This window comes from Rattus norvegicus, chromosome 3 (genome assembly GCF_036323735.1).
Source record: "Rattus norvegicus strain BN/NHsdMcwi chromosome 3, GRCr8, whole genome shotgun sequence".
Taxonomy (NCBI): Eukaryota; Metazoa; Chordata; class Mammalia; order Rodentia; family Muridae; genus Rattus; species Rattus norvegicus.
The window spans coordinates 174,606,294-174,632,924 of record NC_086021.1 but is presented as its reverse complement, the minus strand read 5'-3'; the positions used below and the strand labels follow the sequence as shown (position 1 = coordinate 174,632,924).

The following is a 26,631-nucleotide window of genomic DNA, read 5'->3' as shown; positions in this document are numbered from 1 at the left end:
GGACCTGTCTCAAAGCCAATATTGCTCTTGGAGCTTCCAAGCAGTGTCACACTGGGAGATGCTGACAGTGGCCCAGGAGAGGAGCAGGGAGGAGCCATCATCCTGGGAAGGAAAAGCTGAAGAGGTTGCTGGTGCCCCCGCCCTCCTTCCTCTCAGTTTCTTTGCAGCATTAAGCACTGTGGAGCTTGCTGCACGGTCCCAGGTCTGTCTTTCTCTCTCTTTTCCCATTCTTCTCTCACTCTCTTTGAGGCAGGGTCTATGTAGCCCAGGCTAGTCTCAAACCCTTGATTCTCCTGCCTCAGTTCTCCAGGTGCTGCCCTATAACTCTGGCATCATTCTATATAAAGTTCTTCATCATCCTTGAGACACAAGTCCTTCCATGGCAGACAGAGTCCCACCAGAAATCCCTCCGACTTTAATAGCCTGGCAGCACAAAAGATACCTGGAGTCACATCTGGTTTGCCTGCGTGTCTTGGGGCCAGCCCAAACTGGCTCAAGAGGCCTCTTGGGACACTGTGGCTGAGGGTAAATGGTGTGGCCTGAGCCACAACCAACATCTCTGGGCTTCTGTCTCTTCTTTGGGAGGAAGGCAATTGAAGCCACCTGGGAGGCTGTGGACACAAAAGGACAGGAGTCCAGCAGTACTGAGCACAGCACTAGACAGGACAAGAGCTGGGAGGGCTTGACTTACCTCCTAACCACCTTAAGAGGGAAGACAGGGAGGCAAGAGGTCTCCCCCAGTGGCAGGCTGGCTCTGTGTGTCCCTCAGTCAGCCGCAGGCTGGCACTGGAATAGGCTCCTGGGATCACTACTATAAAGTTACTCTTGTTACATTTGAACCACAGGACAGAAACCTCTATTCTAGGGTCAGGCATCCTGTTCTAAGTGCTTAACTTGTTCTGGAACAGGGGGGCCCACTCAGGGTTCCTTCCAGTACTCTCTGGTCCCAGCTACCTGCACTTGGGCCTTAGAGGGTGGGCCAGTTTGCGTCTCCCACCCACCACGCCTGAAGATCCACAGTGCCCTTTGCAGGCCTGGTCCACACTCGAGGTTGTCTGTTCCCTTTGATGATGCCGAGCTGGGCCAGCTTAGGGTCATGGGAGGAGGTTTCATCACAGCCTGGGACAGGTCCACCCGGAAGTCACTTGCCCTTGGGGTTTACAGGAATGCTGTGCTGTGCTGGGTTGGGGGGTGAGCCTGGGATCTCGCATCGGGCTTCTCCCTCTCAAGGCTTCCCAGACCCACATGTTCACCGTGACTGCTCTCTCTGCACAGTACCACTTGGTCTCTTCCTTAATATCACTTGACACTGTAGACTTAAGTAAAGTTTTAGTTAAAAGGGGGCTTTTAAAAGTCACAGGTGGAATAAAGCTTTCAAACTTCATTTGTCTAAGGTCAAAGATAACTCTAAGAATGAATGAACGTACCGCAGTACCATCTGATTCTGGCAAGAGACCCAAGTCTACGTTCTCAACCCACGTCTGTAATTCCAGTTCTAAAGAGCCCAAGGCAGGAGGATTGCCATAAATTCAAGGCCACCCTGATCTACAAGTCTCAGTAAAGTCTCTGCCAATGTAAAGGTGAAGCCTGAATTTGTTTCCTAGCACAAACTGACACACACAGATTCACACACAGACACACACACACACACACAAACACAAACACACACAGACACACACAGATACATACACACACAAACACACACAGACACACACAGATACACACACACACAGACACACACAGATACACACACACACCCAAACACACACATACACACACAGACACACACAGATACACACAGACACACACACACAGATAAACACACACAGACACAGACAGACACACATACACCACACACACACCACACACACATACCATACCACATACACACCACACACACACACATACCATACCACATACACACACAGACACACACACACACATAGATAAACACACACACAGATACACACACAGACACACAGATACACACACAGATACACACAGACACACAGATTCACACACAGACACACAGACACACACAGATAAACACACACAGACACACACAGATATACACACACAGACACATACACACCGTACACACATACCATACCACATACACACACCACACACATACACACACTACATACACACACACAGAGATAAACACAGACACACATACAGACACACACACACCACACACATATATCATACCACATACACCACACACACACACATAGATAAACACAGACACACAGACACACCCACAGATACACACATAGACACACATGCATGCACGCACACACAGACACACACACACCACACACACATACCATACCACATACACACACTACACGCACACACACACAGACACACACACAGATACACACCACACACACATACACAGAGACACACACAGTCACACACACAGACACACACAGTCACACACACAGACACACACACAGACACACACACATACACAGGCACACACAGTCACACACAGACAAATACACATACACATTGTGTGCCCTTGTCATGCTAGGACAGGGATACATATAAAAAATACATCGAGTGGGGAACACATACACCAAAGGGCCCGCACTATCTGATTCCATGAATGCAGCCACTCAGAACAAGAGGAACTCTATAGAAATGGGACGTAGGTCCTCAGTTGCCAGGGCCTGCCTGCGGGGTGACTATTCACTGTGTGGAGCTTCATGGGGTTGGGGGAACACAAGCCTCCCTAAATCTCCCAGGGGTTCCCCATGCAGCCAAGGTTGGGAACCACCATGCTGGACAATTCAGGGGTACTGAAGGTGGGGATCAGCCTGGAGAGTGAGCACACACATGTTGAAGTTCGAAGTATCGGCAAGCACCTGGGATGGAGAGACCCAGACTGGCTGTCCCATGTCATCACTAACATCAGTGATCTCATACCTAAGAAAGGCACATGTAGCTGTCTCTTGGTGTCTGTGGTTCTAGAACACCCAAAGGATATCGTTAAGCACAAGGCTTCAGCTGCCTTGTGGACCATGCTATTTCACATTCTGTTTGCACCCCCTCCCCCACAGTTTCTTTCAGCCCTGTTACTAATGAGCCCAAGGTAACATAAGCTAAGCAGTTGGTTGTTACACTGTAACTTCTAGAAAGCAACAAGAAGAAAAAACTGTGTATGTTCAGAACAGGTTTCTGTTTGGAATAATTGCTTCAGGATGGGTGATAGACCTGGGAAGTCACCAGCTCTTGGGGGCCAGCCACACTGTGGGTCATGGACAATTGGCCTGTGAACTGACGCTGTATTACTGTGGTTCGAGTTCCCATTTTGTGTCCTTGACTAAGTTCGTTGAGCGCTTTGTATCTGGTCCCCCTTCAGCAAAATGAAGCATCTGAGGACAAGTTTGTAGGGTTGAACTCTCAATGGCTTAATGCCTGCCATGCTATTGGGACTGAGGCAGGCTCCACATAACCATCCAGGGAGTGCTGGCTGCTGGTATTCATGAGTAAGAAGGATTGAACTTGACACTCAGGAATACATCACAGGAATCGCAGGCATCATTAATCCCCCTCCTATCTGCCTTCCTGTTGCCTTGATGAAACACTCTGACCAAAAGCAACTTAAGGGAGGAAAGAGTTTATTTCATCCTCTACTTCCAGATCACAGTCCATCACTGAGGAAAGCAGAAACCACAGAAGAAGGCTGCTTGCTAGCCTGCTTGCTCTCTGACCCATGTTCACCTAGCTTTCTTGTACATCCCAGAACCATCCGCCTAGGCAATGTTGCCGCCCAGAGTGGACTGGGTCCTCCTACATCAACTAGCAATCAAGACAATGCCTCACAAATATACCCACAAGACAATTTGGTCTGGTAAAAATCTCTCAGCTGAGACTCCTTCTTAGGTGTCTGTAAGCTGTGTCAAGTTGATATGTAAAGCTGAGTACGACAATTCCTCCCAGCAGCCTAAACTGTAGTTACATGTTTCTATAAAGCTATATGCTTTGACCATTAAAAATACAAAAATCCTCTTGTGGCTAAACCCGTGAATATGCTGACACCTTGAACAGCACAAGAGTCAAATTTATAATCTAAACTTTACTTTGTCATTTCTTCCTCTTTTCTTCCTCCTCCTCCTTCTCCTCCTCCTCCCCCTCCCCTCCTCCTCCTCCTCCTCCTCCTCCTCCTCCTCCTCCTCCTTCTTCCTCTCTCTCTCTCTCTCTCTCTCTCTCTCTCTCTCTCTCTCTCTCTCTCTCTCTCTCTCTCGGCCAGGGGTGGGGACAGGGTGTCATGTAGCCCAGCCTAGCCTCAACCTCACCCTGTAGCTGAGGCAGCCCTGGAACTCCTGATCCACCTGCTCTACTCTCCAAGTGCTGGCAGTACCAGTATGTGTGCACATAACAGCCAGCTTTTACTGTATTTCCTGTTAGAACTTTGTGAGGTTCTAATTTTATCCCTTCTCAGATACTGCACTTAAAAAAATAGATGCCCTCATGGTGGGTTGGGGAGATGGCTTAGTTGGAGAAATGCTCGTCAGAAAAGCCCGAGGCCGGGGTTGGGGATTTAGCTCAGTGGTAGAGTGCTTGCCTAGGAAGCGCAAGGCCCTGGGTTCGGTCCCCAGCTCCAAAAAAAAAAAAAAAAAAAAAAAAAAAAAAAAAAAAAAAAAAGAAAGAAAAAAGAAAAGAAAAGCCCGAGGCCCTGCGTTTGCATCCAGCTCTGGGGAGGTGGAGACAGATGAGTGTCTCAGTGGCAGCTAGCCCACTGATGAATTCTAGCCTTACTGAGACGTCATACTGAGGGAGACATCAGTGTCAACCGTCTCTACATACATGCACAGGCACCTACATTGAATTACCCACATGAGCATGTACATACAACACACACACCTCCACCCACCCCTCTACCACCAGACTGAGCCTAGTCCCGTACTCCCACATCAGTCAAGCCTGAGCAAGAGGGTACCTCCTCGTTCACCCTGACACAGGATCTTGCTGGGTAGACCTGCCTGGCCTTGGGCTCCCTATCTTCTCCGTCGGCCTCACGAGTTCTGGGATTGTAGGCACATACCTCCATGATTGGCTCCTTCTCTTCATGCAGTCTTTTTTTTTTTTTTTTTTTTTTTTTTTTCGGAGCTGGGGACCGAACCCAGGGCCTTGCGCTTCCTAGGCAAGCGCTCTACCACTGAGCTAAATCCCTAACCCCACTCTTCATGCAGTCTTACCCGACCACAAGAGATGCTCTGGAGACTTTATCTTTTATGCAGCAATATTGAAAGTTACTTTTGGTAGTGCTACACTTCTGGTTGATACAAGAAGTTACAAGCTATTGTTCAGGGTCTGAAGCGATGGCTTGGCCCTTAAAAGCTCCATCAAGAGGCTTTTCAAGCTGCAGAATAACCAGTGAAAACAATCCACAGAGAGCCAAGGACATAGAGGAGCCTGAAGGAAAGAGGGTTTTTCACTTGTGTATGTGTGTGTAGTTTGTGTGCTGGTGTATGTGTGTGTTCACTCGTGTGAGGGAACCTGTGTGTGTGGGCGCATCTGAATGTGTGTGGAGGCCTGAGGTTGACACTAAGAGTCTTCCTCCATTATGCTACATCTTATTCACTGAGGCCGGGTCTCTTGCTTGACCCCAGAGAGCACCCATATGGCTGGTCTTGCTCTGGGTGTCCCCTGTCTCCACCTTCTGAGCTCTGGAGTTACAGGAACTAACTCATCTGACATTTATGTGGGTTCTGGGGACCTGAACTCTGGCTCTCAAGCTTGCATAGCAAATGCCTTATCCACAGAGCCAGCTACCCAAGGAGCTACATTTTAGCAGAAGTGGCAAGATCATTGCAACAGAGAAGTCTCTGCTGCTGCTCCACTTCTAGAGCAACTGCCCAAGAGCAAGAGCTCACCTCCAGCAGGGAGGAGCTAGCCGTGTGCGCCACTTCCAAAGGAGGTCTGCATCTGCCTGCTGCCCGGGATTGTGGGGTTTCCCATGCACAGTGACAAGACACTAAAGGGAAGGGACGCAGTGAACGAGTGTACCCCGGGGGAGGAAGAGGCCTCCCTCAAAGGCGAGGTGCTACAGGAGTGATGGCAATGAGACCTGAGCTCTGTGTGGGAGACTGAGGCGGCATCCATACACCTACAACACAAGAGGAACGAGACCAAGGAACTAAGAGGTGCCCTCGCTTCCAAGAACTCCAGACGGCGGCTCCCAGAGGCTGAGTGAGGTGTGGGATATATAAGGGTCAGCCATGCATGGCGTTTCAGACCTTCACAAATGTGCAGGGTTACAACCCTGCCGCCATCACATGAACGACAACAGTACTAGCTGGAAGACTCTTCCAGACCCAGGTTATAGAGAGGCTTTGGTGGGAACAGGTAATTCCCCCAACAGCCATAAAATTTATGGCAACTCAGCCTTCCAGAAAAGAGGCACTGCCTGCCACGGCTCCCAATTCAGATACTGGAAGCTAAAGAGCTTGTCCATGCTCCCGTCCTATCCTGCTGCGGGAAGTGTCTGCTCCTGCCTCAGAGCATTTGAAGCCAGAGACAACTAAGGCCACACAGAGACTGAGACCCAGGAAGAACGATTGCCTCCTCCTGAAGGGAAGTGGGTTGAACACCGTTCTCTGCTGACCCTTCACACAGAATTTCCATGGTGTGTTCAAAGATTAACAAACAAAAGTGACCATAGGGCCAGCCAGCTAGCTCTGTTAGTAACCAATTTTTCAGAGGATCAGAGTTCGGTCCTCAGCGTCCACGCCTGGCAACTCATGACCAAACCACCTGTAACCCCAGTTCCAGGGGATCTGATGTCCTCTTCTGGGCTCTGTGGACACTCTCATGTCAGACACTCACAGAGACACATAAATAAAAAAAGCTTTTTAAGAAAACGTGACAACAGAATCAGGAGATCTTGGGGGTGACTTAGGTTCTTAAAATCTGGGACTTAAAACATGGACAAAAATAATTTTTAAAAAAGAGAGAGCAGCATTCATAAATAAATGGGGCCATTCCTCTTAGACTTGAAACTGTGACCAATGGAGAAGACGCTAGGGTCAAAGGCGTGACCTCACAAACAAGGACTGAGCCCTGCAGCAAGTGGATATAGTGAAGGCCAAGTTAGGAGAAAACCAAAGGCAGGATATTGAGGGTACTCAGACTGGGACACACAGAGGGAAAAGGCAGAAAAATGTGGAAGAATCTGAAATTTGCATGCTGATGCCCAGTTCTCTAATGTAAGAGTTACTGGTGGTTAGAAAGACAGGAGAAAGCGTGGGACGAAGGAAACATTTGAAGGGAGGATGGTTGGGTCCATGTCACAGCTGGCAGAAAACACAGATGCAAAGAAACCCGGAGCCAAACCCAAACCAAGGCCATGGCACTGAGAGATCTTCCCAAATAGCCAGCGTTAAGATGGACATCATCAGCAGGGAACCATGGGAGTTTGTTAGTGGAACTGTGGTTGACGTAAGCACGATGGCTCCCTCCCTTTCTCCCTGCTTCTCATTTCCCTTTTCCCCTCTTTCTTGGGTATATTTTTATTTTATTACCAGAGAGAGAGAGAGAGAGAGAGAGAGAGAGAGAGAGAGAGAGAGCACTTGTATGTGGTGATCAGAGAACAATTTGCAGGAATCATTGCTCTCCTTCTACGGTGGCTCCCAGGGACCAAACTCAGGTCACCAGGCTTGGAGTTGCCATCTCCTGCCGAGCCATCTCACCGGCCCCCTCTTCTGTATTTTTGATCCCCGTATATGTGCATGACATGCGTGTGTATGTGTACAGACATGTGAGAGTGTGGGCACGCGTTGTGGGAAGACCGCGTTGGTCATCGGATTCCGTCTTGTTTGAGAGGGTATTAAATTACTGTGGCTGTACTGAAGTCAGCCATGTTAACAAGATCTTGGGTTTCCTACGTCTGAAGTTGAGACAAAGACCGTAGCGTGGCCATGATTCCGAATGTTTGCAGAGCAACAGCAGTGTCAGGAATGGACACACAGCAAAAGGGACACATGGGTCAACGAGGCTTTTATGTTTTACAGAACTGGTAAGATGGCAGTGCCTATAGATTACAAGCTGTGTGTATGCCATGTCCTGGGCCAAAATCCCCCACAAAAAAAATGTCAAAAAGCAAGAAACCTCCCAACAAGGCCCTTTCTCCACAGAAACCAGTCAGGACCCAGTAGCCAGGACGAGTAGCCACTGTGGAAACTTGTCACACTCCCAACGAGGGTGGAGGACCCACTCAGGGCAGAACGCAGAGTCAGGCTTCGTGCCTCATGCTTTGCATGGCCAAGGTCTTGGGCTCCTTCCCGGCCTCTCTGGGAAACAGAAGAGTCCGGCTGATCCATCGCTGCTCAGCAGTTCATGGAGGGTGTGGAGAAGCCAGGCTGGCACCGGATGCTGGCGGGAATGTAAAAAGTGCAGTGTAAGAGCGGAGAGTCCCTGTTTTCTTAAAATAGTGGAGGTTGGATTATAAGCTGACCTAGCAGCTGCCCATATGAAACCGGGGGCGTCGGCACACTTCCATAATACCAACGCTCAGAAAGTAGAGGCAGGAAGATGGGAGTTAAAGGTCGTCCTCAGCTACATAGATACAGGCCAGCTTGGGCTAAATGACACCCTGTCCCAACACAATCAAACAGGTAGTGGCATCTGTCACTAGGAAGGGAAAACTCCTACCCACAGGTGACTGGGCTCTTTGCACGAAGTTCTATCTCATTCAAACTCCCCCACCAACCTCCAAGTCTGGAACAGGCTGCAACCACGTTCACTAGAGGTCACAGCAGCGTGGTCTGTCCCTACAGGGTCTGAACTGGGGTGACAGTGCTGAGGCCTTTAGCCCCATCTGGGCTTTGCCTCAAATCCCACGTGAGTCCAGAGTGGGGCCCGAGGGCGGGGAGGGGGTACTCGGAGAGGAGTGGGGGCTTCCCTACTCCTTGCCCTGGACTCTCCCCGGCCCAGGAGGCGCGGCCGGGGCGGTTCCACGTGGCTCCTCCCCGCCCCTCGGGGTTTAGGTCCTTGCTGGCCGGCCGCTGAGGGGCAGTCGGGCCGCCCGGTCTCCGGCGATCGCGCGGATGGCGGCGCTGGCGGCGCTGGCCAAGAAGGTGTGGAGCGCGCGGCGCCTGCTGGTGCTGCTGCTGGTGCCGCTGGCTCTGCTGCCCATTCTCTTCGCCCTGCCGCCCAAGGTACGGTGGCCCCGGGTCGAGACCCTCCCGCCTTGAGCCTGCCTCCCTCTAGGAGCACCCGCTGGCTCCCCTTCTCCCTTTCTTGACTCTCTCTGGTCTGCCTCTCCTGCGACTCTTCCCCACTTCTAAAGTTTGCGCTCTGACTGCTTGCTTGGTGCTACTGGGGTATAGCCCTTCACGGTCTTTGCGAAGGACAACTGTGTGACCTGTCGTTGGTCACTTAACCTCTCTGAACTTTGGTTTATGTGCCCCTACCCAGAAAGAGGGAATGTGATAAGGCAACATAGGCTCATCGTGAATATAAAGGAGTCAATATATGTCGGTGTCTTAGAACTAAGCCTGGTATGTAGTGAGCGCCTAATGTGTGCTAGCTGCTTTTGCTCTGTAGCAGTTGTTCAATGTTTGGAGAACTACACCTTCCTGAGCACGTCCTAGAGGAAGTGTCACCTGTCCTGTGTCACCTCTGAAAAAAATTCCCTTCAGAGCACCCTCTCTTCACTCAAACTGGGACAACTAAGGCTTGGAGACAGCAGGGGACACTCTCATGGTTGACTCCCGATGGGAACCCCTGTCCCCCGGGGTGCTCACATCTGAGAGCCTTTGCTGTTTCCAGAGTCCAGTGCTGTCAGAGAGAAGGCTGGCGTGAGTTCCTAGGGACTCCAGCACCTGTGCTTAGCCCATCAGGAGTCCCAGAAGGGCATGAGGCCTGTCACACTAAGTGGCTTCTTCCAGAATGGGCTTGGCCATACCCCTACAGTACTGAGTGAGCTAGCCAATGCTCACAAAATAAAGGAGAGGTAGTGGTGTCACTTAATATGTGACACCCAAGAGCGGGCAGCCGAGCCCCAGAGAGCTGCCTGCCGCAGAAAGCCTCCTGCGTGCCTGACAAGGAGTGGTGACCCCAGGCTGGCCATGCACAGCGAGTCCTTTAGTGCTCAGTTATCTAGCCCATCAGACTCTGTTGACATTGAAGAGAGCAAAGAAATGACCTCAGAAGTAGTAGGTCACCCTCGCCAAGGCCATTGGGGCCCTGAGTGAATCACTGGCCTGGGGGCTCCCAGGCTCCCTTCCTTTTCCAGGTCTCACTTTCCTTGACTTTAAAATGAGATGGTCGTCTCTTTGCCTTTGGGAATCGGTGCTGAAGTTGGTTGGAGCCAGTGTGATGGGCTTGGGGGGAAAAGGTAGAAGGTCAAGCCAGGACATTGGTCTTGTGGCCCACGGAAGTCTGGATAGAGACAGTGGATGCATAGGAACCATATGCCATGGTCACTAAACATGTGGCATTGGACAAACATGGCCTGGAAATCCTTGAGAGTGGCAGGTACCAGACAGGGGGAGAAACTCGGAGGACCAGGGCATCTGCCATTTGGTATGTTATGAGGAGTAATGAGGGCTACCCCGGTGCAGCCCTGGCTTTCTATCTCAGTGATTCCCTCTAGGCCACATGCTCTGTCTGATGTTCTGTGAGTCACTAGTCCAGAAGGAGCTGGTTCATTGTGGAAAGGTGGCTCCTAGCATATACTGTGATTCAAGGTATGAGCTGGGAGGGAAAGTACAAGCCAAGCCTAGAAGTCCCAGTCCTCAGGGGATCTTTTTCCATCACCCCAGGGTTGCCAGCAACTCTGAATAGGAGTCAGGAGCTGTTTTCCACCAAAGACTGTCTCTGGAGATGGAAGGGCATGAGTGGCCGGGATGGCTAGTGGGTGTGGCTGGGATCTCGGGAACATGCTTTCAAGTTCATACCAGCCTGTCTGCTTGCAGGACGGCTTCCCTCCCTCTGATTCCACAAGGAACAAACAGTTGGTCTGCCCCCTGGCCACTGAGTTCTTCACCACCGGGTGACTCTGAGGCTGCTCTGAGGAAGGGTGGCTGGGGACGTTGCAGGTGGGACAACTACAGAATGATGCACAGGTGGTGCACTGAGCAAGCTGCAGTTGGGGCTGGATTGAATCTTAGGGAGCAGTTGGATCCTCCTACGGAAGCCCCCTGCTTCTGAATTTGCCCATAGGTGTCCTCTGGAAAGGCTTGACCTGGGGTGGGGGGCAGTGATCTTTTTAGGGGGTGGTAGTTCATCTGCAAGTCCAGCGTTACCCTTTTTTTTTTTTGTTTGGCTCGTCCTCTTGCCAGTGGGTGGCCACAAGAAGGCTTTACTTTCCCCGTTTGTGGGGATTTGAGATCAGGACTGGATTCTCACCCCCACAGGCCTTCTCTGTGATCCAGACAAGTCACCAGTTCCTCTGGGCTGCTCTCTCAACATAGCTGAGATGCTGTCTGGTTATTTTGGGGGGGGTCCCATGATACAATAACCATGGACACGTGGGGGCTTTGTGACCTTTTAACTCAATATTGAAGAATGGTAGCGCTCACATTGTCAGATAAGGAAAACTGAGGCTCGGAGACCCTTGGTGATGGATGAACAGGGGCCCTAAGATGAGGGAATGGGGGGGCTGTCTCTGGGCTTGAAGGCTGAGTTTCTGAGCCCCTCTTTCCTCCTTGGTAAGCAACGGCTCCCCATCCCAAAGGCTGTGCATTCTGACAAAGCAAAGGGCAACACAGGGCTTGGGCAGTTGTTGCCATTACAATGACCAGCGCCTTGCCCCTTCCCCACCCCGAGCTTGGCTATCACACCTCAGCTCATTTCACCCCCACAGTGGTCTTAAGAAGGAAGTATGGTGGCCGTCCTCATCCGATGAGGAGATGGAGACAGAGAAGACGAGTCATGTTCCTGACAGCACACAGCTCCTGAGCACCACCCCAGTGCCTGTCCATGCAAGGGTGGGTTCCTCGGTTTACCTATGTGGTTCACATCACCTCCAAGGCCTTGCCCACCACCACCTTCAGGTCTACCGTCTAAAAGGGAAAATGAAAGATCTCTACACCCTACTGTCTTCTCTGCCCCTTTCCCCCGACAACCTTTATCACCAGCCGGCAATCCGTCACATATTAAGCGATGTATCTGTCGGCATGCCATCCACATTCCCTGGAGTGAGGTCAGCTCCAGGAGGGCAGGGTTCTCTGTCCCTACCTCGGTGTCTTCGGCCAGCATAGGGCCTGTTGTGTAGTAGACACTCAGCAAGTCCATGTTGCATAAGAGAACAAAGGAATGCTGGTCGCCAGCCAAGCTCTAGCGGTGCGCTTCTCACAAATCCTCCCGTGACCCTAGTGAGGAGCTCCCATGGTCCTCTCTGCCCACCCCATGCGGATCAGACCCAGCTCTGTGAGTTCTGGTGGATGACTGTCGTAGGATGCTTCCTGGGCTGAGACCAAAGTCTTGCTTGTCCCCAGGTCTTTTGCCTTGTTTACCATAGTGTTTGGGTGACAGGGACAGACAAGCTTTTACCTAGGGTCAGCCTGGCAAGCCAGAAGGCATCTGCCCTGTGGATCGTTTCTGGCCTGGATGGAGTAGGGGTGGGGAGGAGGGCAGGACACTGCTGGCTGTTCTAGGAGAGGCAGGAAATTGGGCCTCCCTCTACCCCACCCTAAGCTTCAGGGAACCCTGACCCCAGAGGGCAGGAACAGACAGAAGCCACGCTAGCTGAAAACGTACTCTGAGTCTGGCTGAGAGCCTACTACGTGCGTGGCACATTATATTCAATGGAACCGGTCCTACGATACTGGGCAAGGCAGCCTCCTGGGCCCAAGGCAGCAGAGCAACTTGGACATTTGCAGAGGCCTCAAGTCACTTCCAGGTCCAGTCCTGCCCTGCACTGTCTGTCACCTGCCCACCACCTCTCCTCGTGGTGCTGGGATTGGTCAGTGAGCTCTTAGCCACAGGGTGACTGTCATGGAGGAATAAGGTCCTCACACTCAAGGTGCCTGGAAACAGGAGCAGGCTGCCATGCAGTAAGTACCCAGGAAGCCCAGGGCCTGCAGGAGGCAGAGGCATGGAGGGATGAAAGCTGGGACAGGGCTGCAGGTCAAGACTGACCGCTGGTCAGATCTCAGTGAGCTCTGGGACTCAGGGCTGTCCCCAGATGGTATCTGGCCCTGGGTGATTTGGGGAGGCGAATAGCAGCTTGAAGTGGAGTCCCTCGGAGCAGATGGCTGGAGTGAGCTTGGCAGTGGTGACTTTACTGGGCGAGCGATGGTGTAGGCTTCTCTCTAGGAATCGACGAAACTAGAAGATAGCAATCAGAACTCTCTCCTGCCCTCACTTCTTTGCTCTCTTCCGGCTTACAAGCCGGCTTCACACCTGCCCTGCTGTGTCTGCCTCAGGACCTCGGCACCTGCATTGCCTCTGGAACTCTCTTGCCCTAATCAGCTGCAGCTGGAAGGCTGTGGTTATTGACGTCTTAGGACCAAGGGCACCGCCTCCGAGGAGTCCTCCTGGATGACCACTTTAAAGATCTTGTTCCTCTCACCCCATAGAACCTCTCTAAGGCTACACCACTTCATTGTCTGCACAGCGCCGTGCACAGTCTGTTGTTTTATTCAGTACCCACACCTCACTCTGGGCTGTGGGCAACATCAGGGCAAAGCCTTGTTTGCTACAGTTCCCCCTGTATCCCTAAGGTCTAGAACTTAGCCTGAGACATGAGGGACACTTGGCAACAGCAGAGTGGGCAGGCTTGGGTTTAAACACAGGCCCTGGTTTCAGAGTGTGTATGCCTCTTAAAACCCCTGGTCACCTCTGAACTGTGGCACATTTGAGCAGAGAACAGCAGCCTCTGATTCTTTAGCTGGGAGACTGAGGTCAGGAGACAGAGGGAAGCCATCCTGGTCTTCCCACAGGGACCCCCAGAACATCCTAAGAGTCCTCCTGGCTAGGTGGCCGGCTGCTCATCCCTTATGGGCACCCCTAGCTCTGGGCCTCAGCCATAGTCCTCTGAGGCCTGACCAGCCTCCCACTTCTGCCAGGTGTGTAAACAGGCCGGCATGGTTCCCAGTGGCTCGGCAGGGAGCTAGATCGAGTGTCCTGACCCAGCCCTACAGGACGGTGCCCTCTACACTGATGAGCTGGGGGTTCTGATACCCCCAGACTCTGAAGACACAGTCCACAGACCAGTGCCAAGCTGCTGCCTCCCATGCAGGTACACCAGGGTCTTGGGAGGAGACACACGTGGCCGCTCATCCTCTTGGCTGTTTTCCTCCTCAGCCAAGTGGCTCTGTGAGACCCACTTGCTAGGAAAAGGAAACGCCTGGTGCTCCACAGGTGCCTGGTAAAGGCAGAGTGAGGGTCCAGTGTCTGTGGCCTGTGTCTCAGAAACCCACATCAGGTGCGGCAGCAACCCAAAAGATAAAGACACTGGAGAAGGCCCCTCCAGGCCACCATACCCTTGCCACCCAGACCAGTGGGGACCCACAGTTTCCTGAGGAGGCCTTAATTCACAGGGCTGAGAGGGGCCTCTGTGTTCAGTGTGTCAGGCTTCCTTTGCAGGGAAATGCAAGCACCCTGGAGGCTGCGGGGAGGGATCTTTTCCCATTCCCCAGAAGTCCTTTAAGAGCCACAGCACAGAGTAGTGGGGGTGGCACATGACTTTAATCCCAGCACTCAAGGCTGAGGTGGAGGCAGATCTGTGAGTTTGAGGCCAGCCTGGTCTACAGAGTGAGTTTCAGAATAGCCAGGCAGAAACCCTGTCTTGAAAAACAAAAAAACAAACAAAAAAAGAACTACAGCTCAGGATTCACATGCCAGCTCAGAGATGTTCAGGGCAGCTCCAGTGTGTGTGTGTGTGTGTGTGTGTGTGTGTGTGTGTGTGTGTGTGTGTCTGTCTGTCTGTCTGTCTGTCTGTCTGTCTAGTGTGTGTGTCTGTGTGAGCATGTCTACTTGTGTACACACACACCTGTTTGTGTGTGTGCACCTGTGTGTATGTGTGTATGTGCTTGTGTGTGGTGTGTGTGCATGTGTGTGCATGTGCACGCATGTGCATGTGTGTGTAGCACACAAAGCACCAGGCATCCCACTGAACTTCCCTGGATAGTTGGTGGCAAGTTAAAACTACTTTGAGGTAGGCCTCACTCCAGTCACGACGGCTATCGTCAGGAAATCTGACAACCTGTGGGCTGGAGAGCTGCCTCAGTGGTTAAGAGTGCTCACTACAATTGCATAAATAAATATTAAAAATATTAAAGAAATCTGGCGAAAGTGTTGGAGAGGGTGAAAGAGGAACATTTATCTACTGCTGATGGGTGTACAAATTCATAGGCCCATCGTAGAAACATGTTTGGAAGTTCCTCAAAGGCATTTTAAAAAGAATGAACATTAGACAGCTATTCTGCTCCTGGGGAAAACCCAGAAAACCCCATTCCTGCCATTTGCATTTGACTGATGGATAGGGATATTGAACACTTATAAAATTAGGGATTGGCTATTCATGGCAGTTTCTTTTTTCTTTTCTTTTTTAAAAAATCTGTCTATTCAGTTTCTTTGCCCATTCTTGCTGGTTGGCAATTCTGTTTCCTTACTATTTAATTTCTGCAATTCTTTGTAAATTCTGATGTTAGCCTGTCTGGAGCAAAGCTGGTAAAGATGGCAGCCTATTCCAGGAAACTCCCTGTGTTGTTTCCTTCTCTGAACTGACTGTTATTTCCACAGAGTCCCAGCTATGGCTACTTGGGGCTGGCTCGCAGACTGCAGGTGCTCTGGTCAGAAACTTCTTGCTGACTCTGCTGCTTTGAGAAGGTTTCCCTTGGCTAGTGTCTAGAAGTTTCAGCATTCAGAACTTAAAATCAAGGTCTTTAATCCACCTCAAATTGATTTTGAGGCAAGGTGAAAGATACGAATCTAATTTCTGTCTCCCGCAGGTGGATGCCTAGTTTTGTCACCCCTGGTCGAACAGGCTATCCTTTTCCCAATGTATGGTTTTACCTTCTTTGTCAAAAAGCAGGCATCGTAGCTTAGTAGGTTTATTTCTGTGTTCCTAATTCTGTCCCGGTCCCTGTCTGATCTCATGTAGCACCAGGAAGTCTTTATCACTGTCGCTCTGTAGTAAAGGTGTGGTAAACCTTCCAGCCATGTCCACCCCTTAGGCCTGCTTTGGCTGTTTGTGGTTCTATACAAATTTTGGGTGTGTGTATGTGTGTTTCTAGATCGGTGAGATGTGACCTCAGAATTTTGTGATGCGTGTTTCCATCTACACATAAGCTTTATTAGCATAGCCATTTCTACAATATAAATTCTGCCAATCCAGGTGCCTGGGTCATCTTCCCATTCTCTAGCATCTTCTGTGATTCCTTTCTCGGTGACTGGACAGTTTGCACTATGGAGGTCTCTCTCATCTTTGCTCACAGGTGCTAACGTTTGGAGGGGATCTGTCTTTGAAAGGGATATTTTCCCAATTTCTTCCTTTGTAGTAAATATTTAAACTCAGTCAGGGCTTTCTACCTCACCTTCGATCATTCAGTTCCCAGATAAAGGACACGAAAACGTTTATATTTATTTATAGTAGGCCTATAAAGTACTACAGCTGGGCAGATGTCTACCCTCTAAGCTATTAGAATCTACTTCTCTATCAATACCCCCGAGTTATAACTCGACATGTCCCTTCTGGGCCACTCTTAACTCCAATTAGCCATCCCTCATGGCCATGTTGTCATGACTCACCTACACTATGGCCTCTTTCCTCTCTCTTCACCCTCTCTCTCCTCTCTTGTAGTCTCCTGCCTCAGCCCCCAAGCTCCCGAACTGAAGCCCTACCTATCTCTTTTCTGCTCAGACACAGGCTTTAGGCATCTTTGTTGACCAGTCGGGGATAACTTGAAGGGCAAAGTTTCATAGCATCACTTGGTGTATGTGAGGATCTTCTCATTCCTGAGGCAACAAGGGCCAGCATTTAGTGTTACAATACAGACCCAACTACAAGAGTTTTAAATTAAGGAACAAGGCTTGCACGGCAAAGGCTGATAAACGTGAGAATTCACTCCTAGGCCTAGACCTTCAGGTACAGAAGTCAGCATTACAATAGATGCAACGGGCCAAGCTACATCCTCAATGGGGGGACCTACTTGGAATGGGATGTCTTCCCTAGTTTCTTCCTCCAAGAGCACAGGAGAGATAATATGTAGGGAATGTGGCCCTGCCTGGGCAACATGTGACACAGGGAACATTTCCCCCTCAGCCTACCTCAGCTGTCCCTTGTCACCTCAGTGCCACACAACTGCTGCAAGGTCACCTGTGCCAGCCTCGGGTCTGTGGATTCCTCTATTAAAGCTCTGAGTCACAGCCTCGGTTTACAGCAACTCAGTGTCACTCATGAAGAACTGGGGGGGGGGGTCACTGTCTTCCTGGAGAAGTGTGGGTGGGGAGAACGAGACCACTATCTTTTGGGGACACATCACACGCCAAGACCCCAAGCTACTCTTTAGCCTCCCTCACTCGCCACGGCAGCTCTGTTCAGAAATGGGTAAACTGAGACACAGGGCAAGTTCAGCACCTCCTCTGTCCACAGGTACGGTCAACATAAGATAGAGCTGTGGCTGAAGCTCATGGTCTATACCCACGGGCTTCAGGCCTCCGAGGTGGGTTCGGCCGCCCTATGTGCAATGCTGGGTAAAGCCCTCTGCAGTCGGTGCCTTTGACTCCTCACACTGGGAGGGTCTGGTAGAGGAAATGAGAGGATGACCCTCAGCAGAAAGGGTTCTATGGGCACTTCCTCCCTGGGTGGCTCTGCTTGGAGGGTCAGCAGAGCTGAATGCAGGTTCAGGCCCAGAAGTCACCAACAGAGTGGGTAGTGGCTCAGGAGGCCACTATGGTTTCTCTTGAGTGCCTGTCTCAGTGCCTGAGAGATTTTCTTGGTTGCTTCTGGTTCCACAAAGGGGAAGAAGGAGTTAAAGGGAGTGGAGAAAGCTCCCATCCTTTTACCCCTAGCTCCCCAGACCAACAACTAACAGCTTTCAGGAGAGGGAGAGGGAGAAGGAGGAGGGAGTGGGGAGAGAGGGAGGACAGGGAGGGAGGGAGGGAGGGAGGGAGAGAGAGAGAGAGAGAGAGAGAGAGAGAGAGAGAGAGAGAGAGAGAGAGCATAGCTGGGTGGTAGAAGGTGGAACAGGCTTTCCTTTGTTTTCTACTCCACTTCAAGGGAGGCACCATCTAGCTCCCAGGAACCCAGAAGGCAGAGGGCTTGAGCCTGGAGATGATCAGGGCAAGGAGTGCTGGGATGGCTCTACTTCACAGCCCTTCCCTTCCCATGATCCTCTGGGCCATGAGTCACCCAAGGCCTGCTACTCCCACTAGGCCGTTTTCCTAATGACAAAGCTAGACTTCCTAGGAGATCAAAGAACTAACATGTGTGGCAGGGCTGTTCCCCCAGGGCTCCGGGCAGGCACTGGGGCCACCCTGCACTCATCAGCGGACATGGCCATCTAAGGTACAGAGATGTTCCACATTATACAGCTGGCTTAAAACCGGCACTTAAACCCAACTGCCAAGCCTAAGCTCCCTTCTCCACCTCTGACTGCCTACCTATGTCAGTTCTGGTCTTCATAATACCTTGCTTCTGGAGAACCCCAGAGACTTCCAGAGTCCTAGCTTGGAGTGTCAATCATTCCCCGGGGCAGGAGTCTTCTGTGTCCCTGCCCTGTCCAGCACAAATCCCCCTTTCACAGCATCTTCCAGTGCAGCCATCTAGAGCTAGATTGAAACCGTACCTCCAGGTAATGGATAAGAAACACTACTCTGAGCCTTAGTCTGCTCATCAACATAATGGACCCATCTTTCCAGGATTCACACAGTCGAACTGAGGACAGATTCCAGAGCCCCTGGCTGGGGTTGAATCCAGCCCAGCTACTTGACTGTGCTGTCATGGCTGTGATAATCACCCTGTATGCTGTCTCTGGCCTAGCCCTCCATGCCTCAGTCTCCCCTTTAGCATGAGGGAACGTGTAGACACCTCTGCTGATCCTGCTGCCATCCGGAAAGGAAAGGAAAGGGCACGTTGAACCTTTTCTGCTGAAGGTGTTGTACTGTGGACTGAGCAGGACCCTGCCTCCCATGAACTGGTGCATCCTGTAGAATCATTTCCGGCCCTGTAGAATCACTTCCAGGGTAGATATGGGCTCCAGCAGCAGGTGGCATGGTGGTTCGTGGCAATCCTGTTCTTCTGTTTTCTGGATGTTTGAATTTGGGAAAGTGCCTCAGTTTCCCTATGCTGTAGTTTCCTCCTACATGAAATGAAAAGACTGCTGGGAAGGAGCTCGCAGGGATGAGGGGAAGCTTGGTTTGTGTTAAGAATCCGAAAGAGCAAGGCGCATTAGAGGTGCCTGGGCCGCCATCTGTGGTACTGAGGACTAGTCTGGATATTTGAGTCCCACTAAGCCAGTGCCTGGCGTCCTGGAGGGGGCTTTAATGGAACCTGGGACTCATCCTCCCTGAACCCTCTGGCCTTTCCTCTTCTCTTTGCTAAGGCCCTGGGTTCTTGAGGCCCCCCCTTTATTTCCCTCTAAGCTGGAATAAGGCTCGTCTGCCCTAGTGGGGTGTCTGGAAGGTCAAAGAGCTGTCTTGCTGAGAAAAACCTCAGTGGCTAGCCCCTTATCCTTCTTTTCTTTGGCTCAAAGCCCAGGGCCCTAGAAGGGGAGGGGGGTTTATGAGTAGGAGAGGTTGTCTGAGATAGGGTCCCATGTATCCCAGGCTAGTCTCGAACTTCCTATGTAGCTGAGGATGAGTTTGATCATCTAGCCTTTCTGCCTCCGACCCACTGGAACCCCAGTAACAGAATAGGACAGTCTAGATGGATTTGAACCTCATCCAACCAATACCTTAGGCAGGGTTCCACCCAGGCCAGAGAAGGTCTCCTGACAGGTTCGGGCTGCCAAATGTAGATGCCTCTTCTGGTCCCATGTTTAGAGTGGACGGAATTGCAGGACAGTTGGGGAGACTAAGGCACAACCAGGGGAGGAACTGCCCAAGGTCATATAGTGAGTCAGCTTCTTTTCCCAGAGGGACACAGAAGTGTGCTCTAGGGTTGAGTCAGGCTGCTGGGGGCTCCTGATCTGGGGCCATTCCTGAGTGGAGCCTGCCTGCCTGCCGGCTTGTGAATGATTAGTGAAGCCTGGGCAGCCGGAGAGTGTGAGATGCCCCCGGAGTACTTTTAATGAATGGCTCTGGGAGCTTTAACTTGTCAGGACATCTGTTAATGAGTCTAGGGGTCAGCGTTGTGCTGGGTGGGGGCAGGGGCACCATCCGCAAAATCAGCTCTGCAGCCCCCCTCCAGGCTCCCCTGTTGCGATCCCAGCGAGGCCTAGCTGCTTTCTGGGGTCCTCTAAGTCAGAGATTGAGAACCCGCGTAGACTACCCAGTTGCTGGTACTCTGACAGCAGCTTCCTGCATACTCTCATTCATAGACAGACACGGGGAGGCTCAGAAGGGACAAATTCTTGCACCAAAGCTCTTGAAGGCTGGGAGCTGTGGCACAGAGTCTGTGCCTAGGGCTGAGTGAAGCCTCCTGGCCTTGTCTCTGGGCCTCTGAGGCCTTCACAGGCCCCTTGTTTACAAGTGGAAGCCTCTGTCTAGCATGCTTCTTGGCTTTGTGGACCACATTTCCATTACGTTCTTGTTTGTGTTCCTAGGCTAGGACCTGTCCCCAGGCCAATGAAGGGCCAAACTCCCTTCCCCCTCAGTCCCTGTGTCTGAATGGCTGTCACCATCACCCCTCAGAAAAGACCCCATGTCTCTTGGGGATCTCTGAAGGAAAAGCCTGAGGCCTTCTTTTGTTTGGCTTTGTTTCAGACAGGAGTCTCATTACATAGCCTAAGGCTGGCCTCAAACTTGGCACCTTACTGCTTCAGCCCCAGAGTATTGGAACTGTAGGTGTGGTCCACCGGGTTGGGAAAATGCAGTGCAAAAGGCAAGAAATGCAAACCCAGAGCCAGGGCCATTCTGTAGGAAGTGGCGCCACATTTGTAATGTGCAAAGGTCGCTGACTCTGGGCTATGCTCGGCTTACAACAGTGGAGCCAGGAGGTCGAAATTCTTTAGGAAAGAGTTAAGTAACAGAGGCAAGATTTGAACCCAGGCACCATGGCACTGGATACCACCCTATAAGCTCAGGTTCCTGTGTCTCACTCTCTGTCTCAGTTCCACACCTACAGCTGTCTCCACGGTCCCACACTTGCTTCATGGGGGAGTACCTGTCTTCCCGGCAGACTCCTCTGTATGGAAGTAAGATGTCCTTATTCCTACCCATCTGTTTGCAAACAGGCTCAGGTTTGGCCAAGGTTCCACCCCACAGTCAGAGCACCTCAGCCTGACACTTCAAACCCTGCTTGGCTCCTTCCCTGCTGGAGCCCCAAGTTCAGGGCCTCCCAGTGGCTGTGCCTTCCCAGAGCCTAAGGAAGCCCCAAAGAAGCAGGTGCCACCATGGGCAGCTGGTCCCCAAGGCTTGCCCGGCTCTCTACCACCACCCCGGTCACTGTCCACACACACCCTGACAGAGGTCCCTGCTGTGGCCTAGGGGGAAGCTGGTGAGGGGAAAGGAGATCTTAGTGGGGTTCAGTGTCCCGTAATCTCCCGCCCTTGGCCATTTCCTTCTCTTCCTTCACGGGCAGAGGGGCCAGCCTGGAGCAAGGGGGAAAAGTCACCTGGGGCTGCCTGGAAATCATTCCCCAGCTCAAAAATTAACCTCCTGACACGGCATTTTCTCCCCTCCCCCTGCATGCTTCGTCTGAAGACTTTAATCTCTGTGGCTGGCGAGGTGCGGCCTAAGCTCAGAAGTCGGGTTTTCTTCGGCTAAGGGGTTACAATGCTTCCTGTGGGAAGGCCAGATCCTGCGTGCAGAGTATGTCAGAGTAGCCCTGGCATGACTTTGGCCGAATCAAGGACAATAACCAATTGACAACTCTGCCCTTCTTCCTAATCAGGCTAGGATAAGGGTTAGCCCAGGATACCCTGAAGAGCAGATTGAGGAAGGGGCTGCCAGGCAGGGGCAGGGGCAACATTTGTGCTCTAGTACACAGAGTTGTATGCCTGGGATCCCAGAGAAGAAGAGGCAGGGGGATTAGGAATCCAAGGCCACTAATGACTCCAGAGGAAGTTTGGGGCCAGCCTGGGCTACACAAGACTCTTGGCTCAGAAAGTCAACCAATCCACCAGGTGAGCTGTCATCGGGATTCTTTCTCACCAGCTGGAGTGGATTGCTGGTTTGCTGTCCATAATCCGTCCTCCCTCCAGCCCCAAGGTCCGTGCAGGCAGAGCTCTGTCTGGCTTTGCTTGTCTCTGCGCTCAGGTATCGGGTATGGTATCAGTAGATACCAGCTGCAGGGATGAAGGAATGCTTTAAACCAGGCCATGCAGGCACTCACGGGCAGGGCACAGTGAGTGGTGGGGCCAGCACAAGAAAAGCCACAATCCCTGCAAAGATCAGACATGCTTCTGTGATTGTGGTTATGGAGGAAGAACATTCTTTGTAGGGGGAACAGAGGGTAGCTTAGAGCCAAGACCCCAGCGTCTCAAGGGCCATAGGAAAGGGTAGAGGTGAGAGTAAAGGGGTGGGGAGCTCAGGCCCTTAGGGACAGAAAGTGCTGCTGTCAACTCTGTACTGTGTAGTGAGGATGTGACCCACCCGCCCTGTGCCCACCGGCACCTGAATCCCAAGAGACACTGCAAAATGCTTTTATGTGGAATTTCACGGTATTAAAAGATTCGCTCATATATAGCCACCCAATTAGACAAGATGGATGAAGCAAAGAAGTGCAGACCGACAGGAGCCGGATGTAGATCGCTCCTGAGAGACACAGCCAGAATACAGCAAATACAGAGGCGAATGCCAGCAGCAAACCACTGAACTGAGAATAGGACCCCCGTTGAAGGAATCAGAGAAAGAACTGGAAGAGCATGAAGGGGCTCGAGACTCCATATGTACAACAATGCCAAGCAACCAGAGCTTCCAGGGACTAAGCCACTACCTAAAGACTATGCATGGACTGACCCTGGACTCTGACCTCATAGGTAGCAATGAATATCCTAGTAAGAGCACCAGTGGAAGGGGAAGCCCTGGGTCCTGCTAAGACTGAACCCCCAGTGAACTAGACTGGTGGGGGGAGGGCGGCAATGGGGGGAGGGTTGGGAGGGGAACACCCATAAGGAAGGGGAAGGGGGAGGGGGATGTTTGCCCGGATACCGGGAAAGGGAATAACACTCGAAATGTATATAAGAAATACTCAAGTTAATAAAAAAAAAAAAAAAGATTCGCTCATCAAAAGGAAACGGTGAGCCAGGAAACCTGCCTCTTTGATATATTAGTTTCATTTGTTTGCTTTTTGAGAAAGGGTTGCTCACACTTCCAACTCTGACAGTGATGTCACCAGAGGGTTGGATTCGAAAGGGTTCCAGGACTGTGTGCTAAAACGGCCTGCTGTCTTAAAACCCCCAACTTACAGATGCCAAAGCTGAGGCCTGGAGAGGCTGGGAAATTTTCAGGACCATGGAGAGCACACCAGGCCCCCTGTGCTTGTGTCCTGGCCACCCGTGAAATAGTGGGCCAAGGTAGGGAATCCACAGGGTCTCCACTGCATCTCTCAGCAAAGCCATTCCACTCCTGCCTCGGGGGGGGGGGGCGCCCTTGGTTCCCGATCTCAGGCCAGCCACGTGGCCACACCACCATCTGCCAGCCACATCTGCAAAGTGCCAGCTTCCTTCACCCCTCGAGGCAGGTTGTGGCCGCGGCTGTAGCAAGGTCCCTTTGCATTTGCTCGGAGGTCCCTGAGAAAGCACCGGATCTTCTTCGCTTCCTTTCTGGCCCACTCTGGGTAACTCCTTTGGCTTCCTGCTTTGGTTCTGCCCAGAGGCTCTTCCTCCTGAGTTTTCTGGAGGATCAGATGACTTGGGGAGGAAAAAAGACAAAACAAAATGAAAACCCAAAAAAGCCACTGACACGGAGGACCCTGAGATTGAGGCCTGGGGGAAATGGCAGCCTGAGAAGCCAGGTGCCACACCAAGAATGGCTTCCCAGCCAGGGCCAGGAAGAGGTTGATACAGATGGGACCCGGGAAGTAATTGAAGTGGGAAGTGTTCGTGAGCATAGGAAGAAAAAAGAAGTCTCTACTGCATGCTATCCAAACACCAGAACCCCATGTCACAAGCTTACTTAAAGAAGTGAAATTTAGAATTCTTGTTTCTCAGTGGCACTAACAACGTTTCAGGTGCTCACTGCTCACTAGGGGAAGGCACTGAAGGAGTCCATTGCTAAGGAAAGTTACTGTGGGTGGAATTGCTATCCCGGGTCTGGAGGCCAGAGGCAGGGTGTGGTGGAATTCCCCAGAACACACTGAGCCTCAGTTTGTTCCTCTGAAAACTGGGAATCACGATTCCTAGATGTCTGCCTTCCGTAGCAGCCTCTGGGGATAAGGGCCTGGGAATGCACATTGAAATGTGTCATTGATGGGGAATTATCTCAGGGTCATCCCTAAGATCACAGAAAAACTGTCCTTCGTGCTCTGTTCTTGTAAATCTCCACAGCTAACACGGGCGTTTGTGTGCGTGCGTGGGCAAATGTGTGTGCATACACATGTGTGCACATGGGCATGTGCATGCATGTGCATGTGTATGTGCATGTGTGTGCATGTGCATGTGTGATGTAAGTACTTGTTAGTTGGGGGGTGTATACATGTGAATTTATTTGAGATGGGTTCTAGCTATGTAGTCCAAGCTGGACTTGAACTCACAGTGATCCTCCTGCCTCTGGGATTACAGGTGTATATCATTTGTCACATGCCACTCTGCTTTTGTTGAATGTTCTTGTCTTTGGTCTGTTTTGAATACTTCCCTCGCTCCCTCTCTCTAGAAGGCTTTATGTGGGCATCTACTACTGAGCCCCAGACTCCACCACCCTCTACCCAATGTCTGTTTTTAGACCCATTTGTTAATTCACATTTTATCATTTTATTTATTTATTTTTGAGACAATGTCTCACCTTGCTGGCCTAGAGCTTGCAGCATGGTCCACACTGACCTAATGCTAATCCCCCCTGCCTCAGATTGCCCAGTACTGGGATTGTGAGCTTGTGGCACCTTGTCTGGGGCTTCTGTTTCAGATTTGGAGGTGTTTCCAGGAGGCCATCACCTTAACCCTTCACAGAGGAACATTTGCCCCGTGGCTCCTCCTCCGTAGAACATTTCTTCCTGGGTTCATTATTCTCTCCCCATTTCGTCCTCTATTACTTCTCGTGGCAGCGCACTGTGCAGGTCACCTGGCTGCTCACCGTGTCCTTAGGGCCATTCTTTTAGAACAAAGTCTTGGAGGAAAGTGTGGGGACAGTGCCCGTGCTGTACGGCTGGGAAGAGTGTCACATGGTTGGGCTAGGTTTGGGCTCTTATGTCTCTCTTAGAGCGCATACCAGGCTGGGCGTGGTAACATGCTCCTGTCATCCCAGTATTCTGAGGTGACTTGAGATGCTGAGTCAGAGGTCAACCTGGGGTACACAGTGATTTTAAACCCTATCTTTAATTCCTAAACCTTGAAACAACTAAAATCAGTGACCACCAGAGCACTGAGTCCTCAGTCCCAGTGCTGTGTGACCATCATTGCCCTGCACCTGTCACAGACAACCTGCTCCCTGTCAGGGGTCCCGGTGCCTCTACTGTCAGCTAGCCTGGACTCTGTACTGTCACGTAGCTCCGGACACTCCCTTCCCCAGGTTGCACGAACAGTAAAGACAGCATTGCGTTCCAGAAACCAAGGTACGGAGCTTCTCTGAGGACACATCTACCAACACAAAGGTCCTCCTGATGCTAAGTCCTAATCCCACTGCGGCGGCTTCTTCTTCACACCTGTGGGTGAACTTTGCCCTTTTCTCTCATCATCAAAGATGGCATCTTGTTCTATTTTGTCCCTTTTTGTGACTGATCTCCGATTGCCCCAGCAAGGTGACCACAGTAGAAAAGACTTTATTTTGCTAACCCATACCCACGGGCCTCTCACCTACTAATCCTGCTATCATTAAGTGTTCAAGAGCTTTGCTCTGAATCAGTTCTCTACCCCAGACCCAGCATGGTTGGGACGAGGTAAGGGGCAGTGGCCCTTATCAGTGCCCCAGCAAATCTGAATCTGTTGGACATAGGATGCTCAGCTAGGGAAGGGGAGATATTTGGGGTCACCAGCAGCATTCCAAATGCTAACCAGAAAAATAACGAAGCACACTCCTGACCCATGTGCTGCCCAAGGCCCGCCACCTTCCCGGCTTCCTGTCAGGGTCAAAGCTTCCAGGGAGGAGGTCTGTACAGGTGGAGTCTGTAGGGGAGAAGGCCCAGGAGCTGCATCAGGCCTTGGCTTGCTGGGCATGACTGAAATTGATGGCTTTCTGCAGCTCCCTCTGAAGAGAGTCAGGAGGGAATAGCAGCCCCAGAGGAGTTGTCGGGGAACATTAATTGAGCCTATGTGTGTGAGAGGCCTGGGACTCGGGGAATATTCTGGAAATGTTCTGGGTGTCATTGCTATGGCCACGACACATCTACCTGGTGACAGGAGTCAGGATACAGAGGGACACAGGACTCGGTCTCTCAGATGACTGTTTTCAGGTAATTCCACGCACCCTGTC

At 51.4% G+C, this 26,631-nt stretch overlaps 2 protein-coding genes across 2 annotated transcripts in view; both read left to right on the top strand.

The window, feature by feature from the left end:
- Positions 1-26,631, top strand: part of Elmo2 (engulfment and cell motility 2) — a 273,759-nt gene that overhangs the window by 83,799 nt on the left and 163,329 nt on the right. The window lies entirely within an intron of this gene.
- Positions 9,032-26,631, top strand: part of Slc13a3 (solute carrier family 13 member 3) — a 62,720-nt gene continuing 45,120 nt past the window's right edge. The window contains exon 1 of the mRNA NM_022866.2: positions 9,032-9,170. Coding sequence (NP_074057.2) covers positions 9,060-9,170 — 111 coding nt within the window. The 5' untranslated portion in view covers positions 9,032-9,059. The remainder of the gene's footprint in view (positions 9,171-26,631) is intronic.